General features: G+C 51.2%; 3 gene segments (V, D, J or C); all 3 read right to left on the reverse strand.

Annotated features, from left to right (window-relative positions):
- Positions 1-1,767: 1,767 nt before the first annotated feature.
- LOC130680757 (immunoglobulin lambda constant 3-like) lies at positions 1,768-3,639 on the reverse strand (the record flags this gene model as incomplete). The annotated part of the segment is given in 2 exon segments: positions 1,768-2,220; positions 3,609-3,639. Coding segments are annotated over 2 exon segments (351 nt in total), but the record flags the coding sequence as incomplete, so codon positions are not given.
- Positions 3,640-5,563: 1,924 nt separating this feature from the next.
- Positions 5,564-6,163, reverse strand: LOC130680758 (immunoglobulin lambda constant 3-like). The segment is given in 2 exon segments: positions 5,564-6,072; positions 6,138-6,163. Coding segments are annotated over 2 exon segments (402 nt in total).
- A 12,947-nt stretch (positions 6,164-19,110) lies between these two features.
- LOC130680826 (immunoglobulin lambda variable 1-40-like) overlaps positions 19,111-21,811 on the reverse strand; it is a 209,277-nt gene continuing 206,576 nt past the window's right edge. The window contains 1 exon segment of the V gene segment in view: positions 19,111-19,431. Coding sequence covers positions 19,112-19,431 — 320 coding nt within the window.

The raw sequence follows: 21,811 nt of genomic DNA on the forward strand, positions 1-21,811 counted from the left end.
AATGGCAAACAGAGAGAAAGTGCAAAGGCCAGCGGGAATGGCTTGTGTTACCCAGTCTCCTGTTAGCAACTGTTCTCTGGGTGCAGCTGGGAGGCCGTGACACTACCCTTCGAGGACCCGTGTGAACTCCACCTGCCCCACAGGCCAGAGGAGAGGGTCACCTAAGAGATACCTGGGGCCTCAGCAAGAAGGGGCGAGAAGGGGTCATGGGGGTCATTGCATCTGTCACCACCAGGTGCCTCGGCAGATGCACCAGACCACGGAGGGCAGGGAGGACGTACAGAAAAGGTGAGGACTAGTAATGCCACTATGATTCAGACCCCAGACCAAGACTAGACAGAAGAGAGGGAAAAACCAAATTTCACACTGGATCCCAAATAGGCCAAGAGGAAGACTTACATAGGATGGTCGGTCGGTCCCCTCCACCGAATGCATGACACAGTGACACAGTCTTGAACAAAAACCCTACTGTCACCCCGCACACCCATGACCCTTCGGCCTGCCGAGGCCCCCCTGCACCTGCGTGGGAGGACCAAAGGCCAGCGTCTTGTGCTCACCTAGCTGATGGGAGGCTGAGGAGGATGACTGCCTCCCACCTGCAAGTTGACTTGCTTGGAGGGTGGGGTTCTCTGCATCCCCAGTTGAGGTGGAGGTAGGAAGGAAGGTCTGAGATTCACCTCATATCCCAGGGAACTGCCATCCCAGGAAGGGGCTGTGTCGCTGGCCGGCATGTGCAGGAGTGCCTCATGCAAGGAGTAAGAGTCCTGCGTGACACAGAAGCCATGGAGCCTATGCCTATGGAGATATGAGGCCCATGGGAAGCTTCTGGATGGCAGCACAAATCTTGGGACATGCCAAACATCGCCATGTTTGCAATAACGTGTGTGAGCACATGCGTGCCTGTCTTACGTTAGGGAACAATCTGTGTGTGTGCCTGTTCACTGCCTGTCTCTGTGTCTGCAAACTCAGAGCTGACATCCTGTGCCAACCCCCAAGACAGGATCTACCTGGTTCTCAGGTATCCCTCCTAACTGCTGCTCACAAACATGTCCACGACAACATATAATTCTGAACCTTGACTATGAATACACAACACAGTGACCATTCATGGACACGCGGACATCAGTGCTTGAGGTGGAGTTGGTGGTAGGCTCTGAGGGGTGGGAGGCAGCAGAGGTGGCTCTCGTCCCCTATGGGCCTTGACTACAGCTGTGTGGGAGGGTGGTCCCCAGTAGGAGTGTGGAGGGGGTGACCCGGGTCTGGGAGCGGAGTGTCCTGTAGTGAGAGTGATGAGACTGGGGCTCAGGGAGGGGACGCAGGGCAGCGTCCCTAAGAGGCAGGAGCATAGAGGGCCCTCAGGATGGGGCCGTGTGCCAGGCTGAGAGGTGGGGAATTTCCAAATGGGTCAGGAGACCAAGAGGGCATGGCATGGAGTGTTGGGCCTTAGAGGGAGGGATAGTGGGACCAGTGATCACATGAGAGTGAGCCTGTGAGCTGCCAGGATGCTGGGATGGACTTGGTCCCTGCGAGAATCACAAGTGCAGGGCGGGTGCAGGTGGTGGTATGTCCTGGCTCCTGCTGCCTGGATGCCCTGTTCTGGAATATTCTCTGCCCTCTGAGTGTGAGTGACACTCCCTCTCAGGGACACCTGAGGAGAGGATCCTTCCCCTGGCTTCCTTCCCACCAGCAACAGGTGTCTGTGCCCCCGAGGGTGTGGTTGAGTTCAGGACAGAAAATGTGTAAGCCAACAATGAGCAGAGAGCATGATTCCTGATTGACAAGGAGGACCCTTTATTGCGAGTTGATGAGGAGCAGGGACAGGGCTGGGGGGAGTGCGGGGGTAGGGAGACCCTCCCCGGAGGCCCGTGTATCCAGGCGCCCAGGGGCGGGGGCTCGGGGCCTAAGAGCACTCCCTGGGGGCCAGCGTCTTCTCCACGGTGCTCCCTTCGTGCGTGACCTGGCAGCTGACGCTGCTGTGAGACTTCCACGCGTCGGGGGAGAGCCTCAGGTAGCTGCTGGCCGCGTACTTGTTGTTGCTCTGTTTGGAGGGCTTGGTGGTCTCCACGCCCTGGGTGACGGGGGCGCCGTCTGCCTTCCAGGCCACCGTCACGGCGCCGGGGTAGAAGTCACTGATGAGACACACCACTGTGGCCTTGTTGGTGCTGAACTCCTCGGAGGAGGGCGGGAAGAGGGTGACCGAGGGCGCGGCCTTGGGGTGACCTGCGGGGTGGGGGAGCGGCAGGAGGTCGGAGGTCTGCTGTCTGTGGTGGGAGGTCCTGACCTCACTGCTGATATGGGGCCGGGCTTCCCGTGGTCCTCGGTTGGACCCCAGGTGCCCCTGCTGTCCTGAGCTCAGATCACCCATGAGCAGGTTGACTTAGCTTTGCTGGGAGACTCTCATGGCAGACCCTAGGGAGCTGGCCCCCTCAGGCACTCTGCAGGTTTGTGGGGCCGCATAGGCCACAATTTCTTGACAGTGTCCCCTGGTGCTGGCTGGCATGGGCCGTGGGACCTCACGTCTGTGTGAGTCCGTCTGTCTTGGGGCATCTCTCTCCCCTCCATCTGCACCCAGCCCCTGTGCCCAGCGTTTGCCCAGGTGGTGGGTGTGTCCTGGTCTCAGGCTCTCCTAGCTTGTGGGGGTAGGTTTCCAGCCCTCAGCCCCATGAGGGCATCCTTGCATCCCCTGCCCACCTTCCAACAGAGACCCTTCATGCTGCCGGGCTGGGGAGTGGGTGTTGGGACTGGGACTGGATCCCAGGGAGGCCAGTGGAAGGAAGGGTCCAGAGCAGGCCATGCTCCCTCCCAAGGCTGGGCCGGGGCTGTTCGCAGGCTGTCTGCCTCTCCTGGGATGTTAGCCGGGGGACTGTGTCTGACCTTGGACATGTGTCTGCCTCTCAGGGCCTCTTGCTGTCACCTGGCCCTACAGTAAGACCCCTGGCAGGGGCATCTGCTCAGGGGTCTGTCCCACAGAAGTGGGATGTGGAAGATGGACCCTTTGGGGCTATGTGTCCTGACACCTGCCCTTTTCTGGGTGTCCTGATGTCCTAGGGGAGGAGCAGGGACCCAGCACCTTTGGTCACCTTCCCATAGGAAACTCTCCCTCCCTCCTTGCCCCCCACACCTTGCGTTGTCCCCCCGTCTCCTTAAGTTCCAGAATGGGATTCCTTGATGAGCCATGACTGGTCCCCACCTAGAACCCAGAGGCGCCCCAGTGCACAATGACACACCTGGTACAGTGCAGCTGCTCCCAGCTCCCTGCCCACCTCCCATGGCCCTGGTGCCCCAGCAGGAGCCCCCTGCCCTAAGACCCCAGCGCCCGAGAGCCTGCAGGTCCCACACATCCCAGAGTCCCAGTGAGGGACGAGAGAGACTGCTCAGAAGAACAGCGAGGGGGAGCAGGAAGCGCTCAGAGGGGTGGTCCACCCAAGCCCCGACCGGGAGCCTGTTAAAATTGAGCAGGGTGAAGGCGTTGATGAGTAACCGTGGGAGGTGAAGTTTCTATGCCTCAGAAGGGTTCAGACCCAAGGCCAGATAAGGACAGAAAGAGGAGAAAAATCATCCAAAATAGAAATCTGTATGCTACGGAGGATGGCAAAGGGGAGACTCACCAAGGACAGTCACTCGGGTCCCACCTCCAAAATGTACACAGTGACACGGCCATCAACAAAAACCCTCCTCTCACACCTCCCGCCCACCAACCCTCAACCTGCCAGGCCCCCTGCAGCTGCCTGGGAGACCCAAAGTCCAGCCTCCTAGTCACGGGTGCTGGTCGAGTAGTTTAGAGGATCAGAAGGTGTCCTCGAGAATCTGAATTCTGTTCCATTGACCGATGGGATTCTATTCATGCTTGGTCATGAGATGGGTGGTATCAAATGCCTGGGTTTCTAATCACAATCTCACCCATTTCCATCCTTATCACGGACCAATGCACCTTCCTCAGTCTAGGTTGGGATATCCCGAGAAAGGGGTGGGTGACACAGCGGAGTTGAGACCCCTTTGCAGACTTGGTACTGGCTGTGCAGACCTGGATGCACCACACAGTGAGCTGAGGGGGCTGTGGACGTTTTGGGAGGGAATGGAAAGTGTGGCGGGGCAGGAATGGAGTTCTGAACCAGCATCCAGAGCCTCTGCAGGGCCCTGGGACGGGGCCTCCCTCCTTGGCTGGGCCTTCCTGAAGGTGCCAGGAGCAGCTGGTGCGTAGACCCCGTGCTGAGCCTGGCGGGGGAGCACCTGCCTCCCTGCCCCTCCAGGAGGGCTGAACTAGAGCTGTATGGCCCAGGCGGACCCCTCTAGGCGGGGAGGAGGCCACTGTCCTTGCTAATTTCCTCCCTGAGCCCTAAGCGTGGGAGTGCGTGCTGTCCCCTGACACTCCTGATTACACGTGTGTCATGTGCATGAGCGTCACAGGCAGAGGGGGATTCCACAAGCAGGGATAGTAAGTGCACACCTGTCCTGTCCTACAGCTTCATGTCGTGAGGGGGCCCTGGTGTGCACCTGGTCCTGGACTGTCACCTGCAGAGCTCACGCATGTGACACCCACAAGAGTGGGTGTGGCATCCTTCTCTATCGGACACAGCCCCGTGGCTCGGGCAGCGCACAGCCTGGGGATGTCAGGGATGCCCTCTCCCTGCTCATGTCCCAAGCTGGGTCTCCACCGTACCACCTTCTACCCCATCTCCACTTGAGCCTCCAGAGAGGTGCCACTGTGGCCGTGCTCATAAATGTATGTTTTGTGAGCTTATGGGTGTGAGTGTATGTCCATGTCCATGTGTGTGTGTGTGCATGCATGCTCCTAAGATGATGATCAGCCCACAGAGTCCTGAATGGCACATTCCCAGTATCTCTCCCTTGATTTAGGACATGGGTGGTCAGGCAGGTCCCCCAAGAGTAGTGGCCATTAGGCATTTGTGCTGGGTCAGTGGTGGCCTGCCTGTCAGGGGTGGGAGGCAGCAGAGGTGGCTCCTGTCCCCTATGGGCCTTGACTACAGCTGTGCCCTCCAGGACGTGTGTGGGAGGGTGGTCCCCAGTAGGAGTGTGGGAAGGGGTGACCCGGGTCTGGGAGCGGAGTGTCCTGTAGTGAGAGTGATGAGACTGGGGCTGAGGGAGGGGATGCGGGGCATCGTCCCTAGGAGGCAGGAGCATGGAGGGCCCTCAGGATGGGGCCGTGTGCCAGGCTGAGAGGTGGGGAATTTCCGGATGGGTCAGGAGACCAAGAGGGCATGGCATGGAGTGCGGGGCCTTGACAAAGGGATACTGGGACTACTGATCACATGGGAGTGAGCCTGTGAGCTGCCGGGACGCTGGGGTGGACTTGGTCCTTGTGGGAATCACAAGTTCAGGGCAGGTGCAGGCGGTCGTATGTCCTGGGTCCTGCTGCCTGCATGCCCTTTTCTGGAATATTCTCTGCCCTGTGGGTGTGAGTGACATTCCATGTAAAGGCAACCTGAGGAGATGGTCCTTTGCCTGGCTTCCTTCCCACCAGCAACAGGTGTCTGTGCCCCCGAGGGTGTGGTTGAGTTCAGGACAGAAAATGTATTAAGGCAACAATGAGCAGAGAGCATGATTCCTGATTGACAAGGAGGACCCTTTATTGCGAGTTGATGAGGAGCAGGGACAGGGCTGGGGGGAGTGCGGGGGTAGGGAGACCCTCCCCGGAGGCCCGTGTATCCAGGCGCCCAGGGGCGGGGGCTCGGGGCCTAAGAGCACTCCCTGGGGGCCAGCGTCTTCTCCACGGTGCTCCCTTCGTGCGTGACCTGGCAGCTGACGCTGCTGTGAGACTTCCACGCGTCGGGGGAGAGCCTCAGGTAGCTGCTGGCCGCGTACTTGTTGTTGCTCTGTTTGGAGGGCTTGGTGGTCTCCACGCCCTGGGTGACGGGGGCGCCGTCCGCCTTCCAGGCCACCGTCACGGCGCCGGGGTAGAAGTCACTGATGAGACACACCACTGTGGCCTTGTTGGCGCTGAGCTCCTCGGAGGAGGGCGGGAAGAGGGTGACCGAGGGCGCGGCCTTGGGCTGACCTGCGGGGTGGGGGAGCGGCAGGAGGTCAGAGGTCTGCTGTCCATGGTGGGAGCCCCTGAGGGCAGTGTGACAGGTGGTTGTATCGTGTTCATCTCTCGGCAGGACCCCTCATCTACTTACCACTCTGGGTCAGTGCTCAATGCCATGGTTGATGAATCAGGGTGTTTTTCGCTCACCTCTCCATCCTCCTGAGAAAATCTCAGCCTGGACACCTGCCATTGCCTGTCATGATACCCACTGGAACCGGTGTACTCACAATATACCTGATCCTCATGTCCCTGCTTCCCCTTACGTTCTGTGGATGTCTAATTGGGGCTTTCTCCCGAGTGGATGTTGTGAATTCCTGGACGTCCAGTGGAGTTGATCTGCGGACATTTCTCACCTAACAGTTCAATGCTGGGACTTATGTTCTAGGGGTCTTTTATTTATCCCCATCTCTCTATCCCTGGTCTTCTGCACGGGGTAGAATCTTTGTTGATTTTGCAGTCTATCTGCTTGTACCTGGTTGTCTCTTGGTCTCCCGACTTAGGCATACTCAGGTACATTGGTCAGATCCCTACAGCTTTATACTGTACGTTCTCCCTTCTTTTGCAGGGAAGTGTGTCCCGACGACCTCGGGCTTTCGCCTTGCCCTCACGCCAGTTGAGCCCGACTTTGTGACTTACAGCAATTTTCCTCCCATCTCCCCTGTCCTCCCTCTGGGTCTCTGGACCAGGCAGGCTCAGGGCTCTGCATGGCAGGTCCACATAGGCTGGGGAAGCCCCTCCTGCCTTCCAAACCAGGCACTGGACGCTGAGTTCCACAGCCCAGGGGACTTCAGCTGAAACTGCCATGCGTGTCCCCAGCCTTTACCCTGAATGCTCCTGGTCCCTTTAAAGTCTCCATGTGGTCCCCCTCAGTGTTCCCTGTTCACTCTTCCCCTGGAGATGAGGTCCCTAAGTGACCCCCATAGACACAGAAGGTCTAACTGGAGCCCAGAGTGTGGAAGGACAGAAAAGAGCAAGTCTTGACCCTGGCATGACCCCGACAGATAGCAGAGTATATGGGTCCTGCAGTCCATTGCCCCGTCTCTGGGGGCAGCGGAGGGGCGCTGGTGAACAAAGGGGAGGCAGGAACTCATGAGGAAGGAGTGGAAGAGATCGGAGTCCCAGAGGCTGGGGTGCTCGTTGAAAGTTTGACCACAGGTTGAGACTGGGCACAGACAGAAGTAAAAACAACAGATAATTTTCCAAACCTCTGGGAAAGTAGGGAGTAGGCAGAAGATGAGACTCACCTAGGACAGTTACCCGCGTCCCTTCACCGAAGATCCAACACTGTGACACAGGCTTGTACAGAAACCCCTGCGTGGGATGCCCCGCACCCCCTTCCTCCCAGGCCCCCAGCTGCAGCTGTGATGGAGGAAGTGGGGCCACTGCCCCAGACATGTGCTCCGCTGGGGTGCCACCCCTCCAGCCTCATCACGAACGTCAGCATGTGGCAGTCTGGGGGACCCCATGTGCTCAATAGCAGGTTCCTTGGAAAGCCAGGCTCCTGAAGGAGGTTGGCATCTTGGATCCCATTTCCCGTGGTCTTCCCCCAGGAGTGTGAATGTAGTTATTGGAGATCGTTTGTGTCACTAAGACTGACGCTCCAAGGAAGCAGGAGACCGACTCTTCTGTGTAGGGCTGACCGATATGGACCATGAGCGTGACCCCTGAATGAGAGCGTGGGGGGCGGGCGAAGGAAGATCCCTTACCTCCTCTCCGGAGAGGCAGGTTGCTCTGCGGAGCCGGGGATATTGGAGTCTCCCCACTGTCCCGAGCTGGACTGCAGGGGTCTCAGCTTCAGCTTCCCTGGGGATCTGTTCTAGTGAAGTGTGGGCTGGTCCTGTGGGAAATGACAGTCTGTGCTCCAGGGTGACTTAGGGAGCATCCGAGCCACCTCTCGATCTGGTCCCATGTTGGGGATGGTCTGGTGTGCAAAATGAGCAGCACCAGGACCACGGTCCTAAATCCCATCTCCCAGTGCAGAGATTTGGAATCAATGGCAGATTCTAGCCCTGGGGCATGAAAGGTACCTGATGAGCTAGAACACCATCACCCAGAAAATAGGGTGCCATTGGGGTCCTGCAGAATTATCAGTGAGACCCAGGAGCCACTTGTAGAATTTCTCAGTGGTCTAAAATGGGACCTCGTCGTCACCAAGAAAATATCACTGCCTTGGCTGCCCACAGGCCGACACAATCCTAACCTAGCTCCGAATCATTGTCATGCTAGACAGCAGTTTCCCCTGGGGGAGCTGACGGAGGTCAGATCATCACTGTGTGACATGGTGAAGAAAGATGTGGAGTCTGTGCTCCTTTTTAGCAGAGAATGGAACACCACGGGCTGGGTCAGGGCAGACGGGAGCAGTCCTTTCATGGGCTTGCCAGAGCCCAACTGGGAAGGGGACAGGGAGAGATGTGGTCACCACACACTGCTCCTACTGAGCATTGATAGGAAGGGCGGTCTGAAAGTCACAGGAAGACAGCCCAACAGGAGTACCTTTGTCCTATGCGGCCAGTTGTCCTGGGACCCAGGACACATTGCCAAAAAGTCACCCCTAAACCATGTCTGTTCCTTACAATCCAAGAGCTACTTTGCAGGGACAGCAGGAGAACCGATCCGGTTCAGCTCGGGGAGAGCAGGCCTGCCTCATGACTCTCTTGCAAGGAGATAACGTAACATTTTGAGAGACTCAGCCATATTCCAACAGGCCCCCAAAGCCCCACCACTCTCAGCGGGGACAATTTCAATGATGGCATCCTTACATAAACAAGACTAAAGCTGCCAGGTAAAAACAGCAGCACAATATTAACCAAATCAATATGCTGTGAAATTGAGGAAAAATTTCCTCAATTGATGAAATTGATGAGAGTGTGATGAACTAGTTTTTGATATCAAGGAATCATTGGTACCTTCTGTTTATTTATAATGCTATCACTGTTATTTTTGGGGTCCTTACTGTTCCATGGCCCACATGGAATATCACAGATGAAATGGTGTGCGTCTGGAATTTGCTCCCAAACATTGTATAAAGAAGGTGGTGTTTGGAGGTGGGAGGGAGAGAATCATCTGGGATTATTTTGAGGGCTGGGTGATGGGACTGTGGGGTCACTGATTCTTCTATCTCCCGATTTTTGTGCTCAAAGTTGTCCTCATGGAACTTGCAACACAGAAAAGAGAATGATGAGGCTTGGGGCAAGACTCCCGAGTGGGGTGGATGGTGGCATTCTACCCAGGTGAGCCAGGGACTGAGGAAGGCCTGGGTGGTCTCCTCCCCTGCTGATGTCTCAGTTTTCACATCCCTGAAAAGAGGTCAGGCAGATTCGGGTGGAACACAGAGACCCTCAGCACCCTAAGCACCTGCATCTAGGCTGGGATTTGGTGCAGGGGTGGCTGGGGTCAAGCTCCGGGAGCCCCGTTGTGGCCAGAGAGCTCCCTACCCTTGAAAGTTCTGTCCCTGGGCTTTGCTGCTTACCCAGCAGCTCTGGTGAGGGCAGCCCCATGTCCTGGGTGAGCTGGGCACACAGATGGTGGGCCCAAGAAGTCCAGTGACATGATGAGTGCCAACACAGGCCCATCTGCACCTCCACAAGGCTGACTGCACCTGCCATCTGGGGCCTGGGAGGTCAGGTGTCTCTGGCGTGAGGCTCAGCTGCACTTGAGGCTGAGCCACAGTGAGTGAGGTGTTGGGTGGGACATGGGTAGAGGGTGCAGCTTCCTCGTAGGAGCTGACCTTGCTGTAGGCTTTGGGCCACCCTCACCGTGGCCAGAGCTGATGTGACACAGCCCAGCTACTCCTGGATTTGAATGGACTCTCTGTCCTTGGGACAATCCTCGGATATACTATAGGTGCCTGGGAGGGCGCCCTCTCTCACTGATGGAGTTTTCTGGAATCTTCTCCTGAGGGCTGACATCACCTGCTCTGTCCATAATCTAGCCATAACTCTCCCTGACTTGACTTGAGATGTCCACACTCCTCATGATTGCGATGTGAGCCCCCTACTAGGGTCACCTTGTGCCTGTCCCTGGCCAGGCTATTCAGAACCTAAGCTGAGCTTTCTGTGGCTCGGCCTCACCCCAAGTTCCCAGCACTAGTGAAGGTGCTCCAAGAGTAGGTTGAGAGAGTTGCCAAGGTCTTGGAAGTGTTAGCTAATGTGTTATCAGCCTGTTTCTCTGCTGCAGGACTTGGTCAGTGTCTTTACTTAGCTACTGTACTTTGGGAAAGTTTGAGAAATGTCCTTCTGTGATGTACTGTTCAGAGCTTTCCCTTGCTGCCTGGTAACAGGCCAACCACAGACCCTTCACCTGGTCTTTGCTCTCATCTTTGAGTCTCTTGTATGGAACAGGGAAGTTAAGCTCTGTTCCTAAAGAACATGGCCTCCATTCAAAGGTATTCTTTTTTTTTTTTTTTTTTTTTTTTTTAATAATTATTTTTTATTGAAGGGTAGTTGACGCACAGTATTACATTACATGAGTTTCAAGTGTACAACACAGTGGTAGAACATTTATATACATAATTCTAGGTTCCAGCTATCACCCTACCAAGCTGTTACAATATCTTGACTATATTCCTTATGCTATACATTACATCCCGGTTACTAATTTATTTTTCCATTGGAAGTCTGTCCTTTTTTTTTTTTTTTTTTTGTGAGGGCATCTCTCATATTTATTGATCAAATGGTTGTTAACGACAATAAAATTCTGTATAGGGGAGTCAATGCTCAATGCACAATCATTATTCCACCCCAAGCCTAATTTTTGTCAGTCTCCAATCTTCTGAGGCATAACAAACAAGTTTTTACATGTAGAACAAATTCTTACATAATGAATAAGTTACATAGTGAACAGTACAAGGGCAGTCATCACAGAAACTTTCGGTTTTGCTCATACATTATGAACTATAAACAGTCAGTTCAAATATGAATACTGATTTGGTTTTTATACTTGATTTATATGTGGATACCACATTTCTCTCTTTATTATTATTATTTTTAATAAAATGCTGAAGTGGTAGGTAGATACAAGATAAAGGTAGAAAACATAGTTTAGTGTTGTAAGAGAGCACATGTAGATGATCAGGTGTGTGCCTGTAGACTATGTGTTAATCCAAGCTAGACCAGGGCAATAAAACATCCACGTATGCAGAAGATTTCTCTCAGAACGGGGGGGTGAGGTTCTAAGCCTCACCTCTGTTGATCCCCAATTTCTCACCTGATAGCCCCCCTGCGACTGTGCCTGTCTTAGGTTGTTCCTCCCTTGAGGAATCTTACCCGTCTCTGGCTAACCAGTCATCTTCCGGGGCCATACAGGGAAATGTGAAGTTGGTAAGTGAGAGAGAAGCCTTATTGTTTGAAAAGGTTAGCTTTTTACTTCTTTGCATATTTATGCCCTGTGGCTTCTATGCCCAGCATTTGTCTTGAGGTATCTTTACCACTTGGAAGAATTATGATACTCGGTAAATTTGATACGAGGCACGAATTCTATTTAAGGGTTGTAATTAGGAAGGAAGAAGAAAAGCTATAGAAGTAGCAGGCGGAAGAAAACATGGGAAGATTGATTATTTCTTTGATATATCTTCTTGTAGAGTAACTTCAGCATGTATAGGTTTTAAGCTACTACTTAAATTGCACACACACATTAACATAATAGGAGTATAGTTACATAACCAAAGCATATCTGTAATTACCAGCCATCTGCAGTGTAACCAAGAAAACCAGTTAGGCACCTTAGGCATTTGTGAAAACTTATCTATGATATGGTGGATATTGTCCAAATGAACTTGAACAGTCTGAGAGAAATCAGACAAATTAAAACAACCCATTCCTGGGGACTGTTCACATGCCATATGTTCTTTTAACAATAAATAGTTTGTAGTTGTAAGACTTTGGAGCGCTACAATTTGCACTTCTCCAAATTCTTGGTTGAGTTCCAACAGTATAGATCCAGTCCAATTTTGTTGTTTTACTGTATGCACAGAACAGCTTAGATATCTCCTTCCTCATTCCCATGGCAGGTCCAGGAACTGGTGGGATGAGTGCATCTACAGCTGTAGCAGTGCGTGGATCTTTGTTGGGGTTTTTTGATGATCATCTTCTGGCATGAGTCTTCCAGAGGGTGCAGATGTTGGAAGTTCTTTTTCATATCATATCTTAGTTCATTTTCGGGGTAGCCCAATTAGGCTTTGATCCTCTGTATAAACACAAACAGACCCTTTGCCTACACTTTTATATGCCCTTTATACCCTTGTGTAGAACTCGTTGGAGGTTACCACACAGGAACTGCCCTTTTTTTTTTTTTTTTTTTTTTCTATCACTAATCTACACTTACATGACGAATATTATGTTTACTAGGCTCTCCCCTATACCAGGTCTCCCCTATAAACCCCTTTACAGTCAGTGTCCATCAGCATAGCAAAATGTTGTAGAATCACTACTTGCCTTCTCTGTGTTGTACAGCCCTCCCTTTTCTCCTACCCCCCATGCATGTTAATCTTAATACCCCCCTACTTCTCCCCCCCTTATCCCTCCCTACCCACCCATCCTCCCCAGTCCCTTTCCCTTTGGTACCTGTTAGTCCATTCTTGAGTTCTGTGATTCTGCTGCTGTTTTGTTCCTTCAGTTTTTCCTTTGTTCTTATATTCCACAGATAAGTGAAATCATTTGGTATTTCTCTTTCTCCGCTTGGCTTGTTTCACTGAGCATAATACCCTCCAGCTCCATCCATGTTGCTGCAAATGATTGGATTTGCCCTTTTCTTATAGCTGAGTAGTATTCCATTGTGTATATGTACCACATCTTCTTTATCCATTCATCTATTGATGGACATTTAGGTTGCTTCCAATTCTTGGCTATTGTAAATAGTGCTGCAATAAACATAGGGGTGCATCTGTCTTTCTCAAACTTGATTGCTGCATTCTTAGGGTAAATTCCTAGGAGTGGAATTCCTGGGTCAAATGGTAAGTCTGTTTTGAGCATTTTGATGTACCTCCATACTGCTTTCCACAATGGTTGAACTAACTTACATTCCCACCAGCAGTGTAGGAGGGTTCCCCTTTCTCCACAGCCTCGCCAACATTTGTTGTTGTTTGTCTTTTGGATGGCAGCCATCCTTACTGGTGTGAGGTGATACCTCATTGTAGTTTTAATTTGCATTTCTCTGATAATTAGCGATGTGGAGCATCTTTTCATGTGTCTGTTGGCCATCTGTATTTCTTTTTTGGAGAACTGTCTGTTCAGTTCCTCTGCCCATTTTTTAATTGGGTTATTTGTTTTTTGTTTGTTGAGGCGTGAGAGCTTCTTATATATTCTGGACGTCAAGCCTTTATCAGATGTGTCATTTTCAAATATATTCTCCCATACTGTAGGGATCCTTCTTGTTCTATTGATGGTGTCTTTTGCTGTACAGAAGCTTTTCAGCTTAATATAGTCCCACTTACTCATTTTTGCTGTTGTTTTCCTTGCCCGGGGAGATGTGTTCAAGAAGAGGTCACTCATGTTTATGTCTAAGAGGTTTTCGCCTATGTTTTCTTCCAGGAGTTTAATGGTTTCATGGCTTACATTCAGGTCTTTGATCCATTTTGAGTTTACTTTTGTATATGGGGTTAGACAATGGTCCAGTTTCATTCTCCTACATGTAGCTGTCCAGTTTTGCCAGCACCACCTGTTGAAGAGACTGTCATTTCGCCATTGTATGTCCATGGCTCCTTTATCAAATATTAATTGACCATATATGTCTGGGTTAATGTCTGGATTCTCTAGTCTGTTCCATTGGTCTGTGGCTCTGCTCTTGTGCCAGTACCAAATTGTCTTGATTACTATGGCTTTATAGTAGAGCTTGAAGTTGGGGAGTGAGATCCCCCCTACTTTATTCTTCTTTCTCAGGATTGCTTTGGCTATTCGGGGTCTTTGGTGTTTCCATATGAATTTTTGAATTATTTGTTCCAGTTCATTGAAGAATGTTGCTGGTAGTTTCATAGGGATTGCATCAAATCTGTATATTGCTTTGGGCAGGATGGCCATTTTGACGATATTAATTCTTCCTAGCCACGAGCATGGGATGAGTTTCCATCTGTTAGTGTCCCCTTTAATTTCTCTTAAGAGTGACTTGTAGTTTTCAGAGTATAAGTCTTTCACTTCTTTGGTTAGGTTTATTCCTAGGTATTTTATTTTTTTTGATGCAATTGTGAATGGAGTTGTTTTCCTGATTTCTCTCTCTGTTGGTTCATTGTTAGTATATAGGAAAGCCACAGATTTCTGTGTGTTGATTTTGTATCCTGCAACTTTGCTGTATTCCGATATCAGTTCTAGTAGTTTTGGGGTGGAGTCTTTAGGGTTTTTTATGTACAGTATCATGTCATCTGCAAATAGTGACAGTTTAACTTCTTCTTTACCAATCTGGATTCCTTGTATTTCTTTATTTTGTCTGATTGCCGTGGCTAGGACCTCCAGTACTATGTTAAATAACAGTGGAGAGAGTGGGCATCCCTGTCTAGTTCCCGATCTCAGAGGAAATGCTTTCAGCTTCTCGCTGTTCAATATAATGTTGGCTGTGGGTTTATCATAGATGGCCTTTATTATGTTGAGGTACTTGCCCTCTATTCCCATTTTGCTGAGAGTTTTTAACATGAATGGATGTTGAACTTTGTCAAATGCTTTTTCAGCATCTATGGAGATGATCATGTGGTTTTTGTCTTTCTTTTTGTTGATGTGGTGGATGATGTTGATGGACTTTCGAATGTTGTACCATCCTTGCATCCCTGGAATGAATCCCACTTGGTCATGGTGTATGATCCTTTTGATGTATTTTTGAATTCGGTTTGCTAATATTTTGTTGAGTATTTTTGCATCTACGTTCATCAGGGATATTGGTCTGTAGTTTTCTTTTTTGGTGGGGTCTTTGCCTGGTTTTGGTATTAGGGTGATGTTAGCTTCATAGAATGAGTTTGGGAGTATCCCCTCCTCCTCTATTTTTTGGAAAACTTTAAGGAGAATGGGTATTATGTCTTCCCTGTATGTCTGATAAAATTCCGAGGTAAATCCATCTGGCCCGGGGGTTTTGTTCTTTGGTAGTTTTTTGATTACCTCTTCAATTTCGTTGCTGGTAATTGGTCTGTTTAGATTTTCTGTTTCTTCCTGGGTCAGTCTTGGAAGGTTATATTTTTCTAGGAAGTTGTCCATTTCTCCTAGGTTTCCCAGCTTGTTAGCATATAGGTTTTCATAGTATTCTCCAATAATTCTTTGCATTTCCGTGGGGTCCGTCGTGATTTTTCCTTTCTCGTTTCTGATACTGTTGATTTGTGTTGACTCTCTTTTCTTCTTAATAAGTCTGGCTAGAGGCTTATCTATTTTGTTTATTTTCTCGAAGAACCAGCTCTTGGTTTCATTGATTTTTGCTATTGTTTTCTTCTTCTCAATTTTATTTATTTCTTCTCTGATCTTTATTATGTCCCTCCTTCTGCTGACCTTAGGCCTCATCTGTTCTTCTTTTTCCAATTTCGATAATTGTGACATTAGACCATTCATTTGGGATTGCTCTTCCTTTTTTAAATATGCTTGGATTGCTATATACTTTCCTCTTAAGACTGCTTTTGCTGTGTCCCACAGAAGTTGGGGCTTAGTGTTGTTGTTGTCATTTGTTTCCATATATTGCTGGATCTCCATTTTGATTTGGTCATTGATCCATTGATTATTTAGGAGCGTGTTGTTAAGCCTCCATGTGTTCGTGAGCCTCTTTGCTTTCTTTGTACAGTTTATTTCTAGTTTTATGCCTTTGTGGTCTGAAAAGTTGGTTGGTAGGATTTCAATCTTTTGGAATTTTCTGAGGCTCTTTTTGTGGCCTAGTATGTGGTCTATTCTGGAGAATGTTCCATGTGCACTTGAGAAGAATGTATATCCCGCTGCTTTTGGATGTAGAGTTCTATAGATGTCTATTAGGTCCATCTGCTCTACTGTGTTGTTCAGTGCTTCCGTGTCCTTACTTATTTTCTGCCCAGTGGATCTATCCTTTGGGGTGAGTGGTGTGTTGAAGTCTCCTAGAATGAATGCATTGCAGTCTATATCCCCCTTTAGTTCTGTTAGTATTTGTTTCACATATGCTGGTGCTCCTGTGTTGGGTGCATATATATTTAGAATGGTTATATCCTCTTGTTTGACTGAGCCCTTTATCATTATGTAGTGTCCTTCTTTATCTCTTGTTACTTTCTTTGTTTTGAAGTCTATTTTGTCTGATATTAGTACTGCAACCCCTGCTTTCTTCTCACTGTTGTTTGCTTGAAATATGTTTTTCCATCCCTTGACTTTTAGTCTGTACATGTCTTTGGGTTTGAGGTGAGTTTCTTGTAAGCAGCATATAGATGGGTCTTGCTTTTTTATCCATTCTGTTACTCTGTGTCTTTTGATTGGTGCATTCAACCCATTAACATTTAGGGTGACTATTGAAAGATATGTACTTATTGCCATTGCAGGCTTTAAATTCGTGGTTACCAAAGGTTCAAGGTTAGCCTCTTTAGTATCTTACTGCCTAACTTAGCTCGCTTATTGAGCTGTTATATACACTGTCTGGAGATTCTTTTCTTCTCTCCCTTCTTGTTCCTCCTCCTCGATTCTTCATATGTTGGGTGTTTTGTGCTGTGCTCTTTCTAGGAGTGCTCCCATCTAGAGCAGTCCCTGTAAGATGTTCTGTAGAGGTGGTTTGTGGAAAGCAAATTCCCTCAGCTTTTGTTTGTCTGGGAATTGTTTAATCCCACCGTCATATTTGAATGATAGTCGTGCTGGATACAGTATCCTTGGTTCAAGGCCCTTCTGTTTCATTGTATTAAATATATCATGCCATTCTCTTCTGGCCTGTAGGGTTTCTGTTGAGAAATCTGACGTTAGCCTGATGGGTTTCCCTTTATAGGTGACCTTTTTCTCTCTAGCTGCCTTTAACACTCTTTCCTTGTCCTTGATCTTTGCCATTTTAATTATTATGTGTCTTGGTGTTGCCCTTCTTGGATCCTTTCTGTTGGGGGTTCTGTGTATTTCCGTGGTCTGTTTGATTACTTCCTCCCCCAGTGTGGGGAAGTTTTCAGCAATTATTTCTTCTAAGATACTTTCCATCTCTTTGCCTCTCTCTTCTTCTTCTGGGACCCCTATAATACGGATATTGCTCCTTTTAGATTGGTCACACAGTTCTCTTAATATTGTTTCATTCCTGGAGATCCTTTTGTCTCTCTCTATGTCAGCTTCCATGCGTTCCTGTTCTCTGATTTCAATTCCATCAATGGCCTCTTGCATTCTATCCATTCTGCTTATAAACCCTTCCAGAGTTTGTTTCATTTCTGCGATCTCCTTTCTGGCATCTGTGATCTCTTTCCGGACTTCATCCCATTTTTCTTGCGTATTTCTCTGAATCTCTGTCAGCATGTTTATGATTCTTATTTTGAATTCTTTGTCAGGAAGACTGGTTAGGTCTGTCTCCTTCTCTGGTGTTGTCTCTGTGATCTTTGTCTGCCTGTAGCTTTGCCTTTTCATGGTGATAGGAATAGTCTGCAGAACTGGGACGAGTGACGGCTGGAAGGACTTCCTTTCTTGTTGGTTTGTGGCCCTCCTCTCCTGGGAGAACAGCGGCCTCTAGTGGCTTGTGCTGCGCAGCTGCGCGCAGACAGGGTTTCTGCTTCCTGCCCGGCTGCTATGGAGTTAATCTCCGCTGTTGCTGTGGGCGTGGCCTGGCTCGGGCAGCTACTCCAAAATGGTGGAGTCGCGTTGGAGCAGGAGCTGCTGGGAGGCTATTTATCTCCGTAAGGTGCCTCCCTGCTCCCTGCAGCCCAGGGGTTAGGGTGCCCAGAGATCCCGGATTCCCTACCTCTGGATTAAGTGGCCCGCCCTGCCCCTTTAAGACTTCCAAAAAGCACCCGCCAAAACAAAACAACGACCACAAAAAAAAACAAGAAAAAAATTTTTTTAATTAAAAAAAAAAAAATTTTTTTAATTAAAAAAAAAAAAAGGTGGTCGTTCGTTTTTCTTTATTCTCCGGTGCCAGCCTCAGGCCTCTGCTCACCGGTCTTTCTGCCCTGTTTCCCTAATATTGGGGTCCCTGTCCCTTTAAGACTTCCAAAAAGCGCTCGCCAAAACAAAGCAGCAAAAAAGCAAAAAAAAAAAAAAAAATGGTCGCGCGCTTTTCTTATGTCCTCTGTCGCCCAGCCTCCAGTGCCTGCTCACTGTTCTTGCTGCCCTGTTTTCCCAGTATCGAGGGCCCTGCACTCTGGCCCGGATGGCTGGGGCTGGGTGCTCGGCAGCCCTGGGCTCCGTCTCTCTCCCGCTCTGCCTGCTCTTCTCCCGCCGGGAGCTGGGGGGAGGGGCGCTCGGCTCCCGCGGGGCCGGGGCTTGTATCTTACCCCCTTCACGAGGCGCTGGGTTCTCTCAGGTGTGGATGTGGTCTGGATATTGTCCTGTGTCCTCTGGTCTTTATTCTAGGAAGGGTTGTCTTTGTTATATTTTCATAGATATATGTTGTTTTGGGAGGAGATTTCCGCTGCTCTACTCACGCCGCCATCTTCCGCCCCTCATTTCCATTCAAAGGTATTCTTGCCCACATTGCTGCCTCCTGTGGCTCTCCTCCTGTGTCCCTGATTTGCTACTCAGGTCTGTCCCTTGTTCCCCAGAAGGTCCAAGACTGGGAAGGTGAGTTAAGGGGTTCCTCAGTGGAGCCTCCTTCCCTCCCAAGGTGGACAAGGACTGCACCACAGGGATGCCACCACAGGTCACCTTCCTGGTCTGGGTCGCAGCTCCCAGGGGCACTCAGAGCTCCCTGGTGCCTGGAGAAAAGTGTGAGGGGATGCTCAGGGGATGAGAAGTTGAGCAGAACTACCCCTGCCCCTTGGGCAGTGACCCAACAGCCCAGATTCACAACCAGGCATGGGGAACACATCAGACATATGAGATGGTCAGTGGTATGGCCTTTAATGAGAAGTAGAAACAGGGACATTATGAGACCTGCCCAGTCTGAGCTGACCTGGGTGGAGTCTCTGGGGTACAGTGGAGCTGGGAAAGTGGTGTTGGATTGAGGAGGCCCCCAGAGGCGGGGGCTCAGGGCCTAAGAGCACTCCCTGGGGGCCAGCGTCTTCTCCACGGTGCTCCCTTCGTGCGTGACCTGGCAGCTGACGCTGCTGTGAGACTTCCACGCGTCGGGGGAGAGCCTCAGGTAGCTGCTGGCCGCGTACTTGTTGTTGCTCTGTTTGGAGGGCTTGGTGGTCTCCACGCCCTGGGTGACGGGGGCGCCGTCTGCCTTCCAGGCCACCGTCACGGCGCCGGGGTAGAAGTCACTGATGAGACACACCACTGTGGCCTTGTTGGCGCTGAGCTCCTCGGAGGAGGGCGGGAAGAGGGTGACCGAGGGCGCGGCCTTGGGGTGACCTGCGGGGTGGGGGAGCGGCAGGAGGTCAGAGGTCTGCTGGCCATGGTGGGAGGTCCTGACCTCACTGCTGATATGGGGCTGGGCTTCCTGTTGTCCTCGGTGGGACCCTGGGTGGCCCCTGCTGTCCTGAGTTCAGGTCAGCCATGAGCAGGGTGATTTACCTTTGCTGGGAGACTCTCATGGCAGACCCTGGGGAGCTGGCCCCCTCAGGCGCTCCGCAGGTTTGTGGGGCCTCATAGGCCACCATTCCTTGACTGGATCCCAGGGAGGCCAGTGGAAGGAGGGGTCCGGAGCAGGACATGCCCCTTTCTGAGGCTGGGCCGGGGCTGTTCGCAGACTGTCTCCCTATTCTGGGATGTTAGCCTGGGGACTGTGTCTGACCTTGGACATGTGTCCACCTGGCAGGGCCTCTTCCTGTCACCTGGCCCTACAGGAAGACACGTACCTGGGCATCTGCTCAGAGGTCTGTCCCACAGAGGTGGCATATGGAGGATAGATCCTTGGGGGCTACATGTGCTGACACCTGCCCTGTCCTGGGTGTCCTGATATCCTAGAGGAGGAGCAGGGACCCAGCATCCTGGGTCACCTTCCCATGGGAAACTCTCCCTCCCTCCTTGCCCCCCACACCTTGCATCTTAGCCCCCGTGTCCCTAAGTTCCACAATGGGATTCCTTGATGAGCTGTGACTGGTACCCACCTAGAACCCAGAGGCGCCCCAATGTACAGGTGACACTCCTGGTACAGTGCAGCTGCTCCCGGCTCCCTGCCCGCCTCCCATGGCCCTGGTGCCCCAGCCGGATCCCCCGCTGCCCTAAGACCCCAGCGCCCGAGAGCCTGCAGGTCCCACACATCCCAGAGTCCCAGTGGGGGATGAGAGACACTGCTCAGAAGAACAGCGAGGGGGAGCAGGAAGCGCTCGGAGGGGTACTCCTCCCAAGCCCCAACCAGGAGCCTCTGAAGACCAGGAAAGAGAAGTAAATGTCCCAGGCACCAGAAGGTTTTACACCCCAGTCCCAGTTAGGCCAGGAAAGAGAGAAAGTTTACTCTAAATTGCACTCTGGAACCCAAAGAGGAGGACAAGGGGAGACTCACCAATTACGGTCAACCGGGTCCCTCTGCCAAAAACATCACAGTGACACAGCTTCGAACAAAAACCGTCCCGCCCACCAACCCTCGACCTGCCAGTCCGCCTGCAGCTGGTGGGGAGGCCCAAAGTCCAGCCTCCTAGTCAGGGGTGCTGGTCAAGCCGTTTAGAGGATCAGGTGTCTCCGAGAATCTGAATTCTGTTCCATTGACCAATGGAATTCTATTCATGCTTGGTCATGAGATGGGTGGTATCAAATGCCTGGGTTTCCAATCACAATCTCACCCGTTTCCATTCTTTTCACGGACCAATGCACCTTTCTCCCTCTAGGTTGGGATGTTCCGAGAAAGGGGTGGGTGACACAGCGGAGTTGAGACCCCTTTGCAGACTTGGTACTGGCTGTGCAGACCTGGATGCACCACACAGTGAGCTGAGGGGGCCGTGGACGTTTTGGGAGGGAATGGAAAGTGTGGCGGGGCAGGAATGGAGTTCTGAACCAGCATCCAGAGCCTCTGCAAGGCCCTGGGACAGGGCCTCCCTCCTTGGCTGGGCCTTCCTGAAGGTGCCAGGAGCAGCTGGTGCGTAGACCCCGTGCTGAGCCTGGCGGGGGAGCACCTGCCTCCCTGCCCCTCCAGGAGGGCTGAACTAGAGCTGTATGGCCCAGGCGGACCCCTCTAGGTGGGGAGGAGGCCACTGTCTTGCTAATTTCCTCCCTGAGCCCTAAGCGTGGGAGTGCCTGCTGTCCCCTGGCACTCCTGATTACACGTGTCCCATGTGCACGAGCGTCACTACCATAGAGGGACCCCACAACCTGGAACACTAAGTGCACCTCTGCCCTGCAGCTTCGTGTCTTGAGGGCGCCCTGTGACCCAGGCCTTGGGACTGCACCTGGTTCTGGACTGTCACCTGCAGAACTCACGCATGTGATGCCCACAGGAGTGGGTGTGGCATCCTTCTCTATCGGGCACAGCCCTCTGGCTAGGGCAGCGCACAGCCTGGGGCCATCAGGGATGCCCTCTCCCTGCTCATGTCCCAAGCTGGGTCCCCAGCGAAGCACCTTCTACGTCAGCTCCACTTGGGCCTCCAGAGAGGTGTCACCGTAGCCGTGCTTGTAAATATGTGTTTTGTGAGATTATGGGTTTGAATGTATGTTCATGTCCGTGTGTGTGTGTGCATGCATGCTCCTTAGATGAGGATAAGCTCACAGAGTCGTGAAAGGCACTATTCCAGCATCTCTCATTTGATTTAGGACACGGGTGGTCAGGCACATCACCCCAGAGTAGTGGTCATTAGGC

This window comes from Manis pentadactyla, chromosome 14 (assembly GCF_030020395.1).
Source record: "Manis pentadactyla isolate mManPen7 chromosome 14, mManPen7.hap1, whole genome shotgun sequence".
Taxonomy (NCBI): Eukaryota; Metazoa; Chordata; class Mammalia; order Pholidota; family Manidae; genus Manis; species Manis pentadactyla.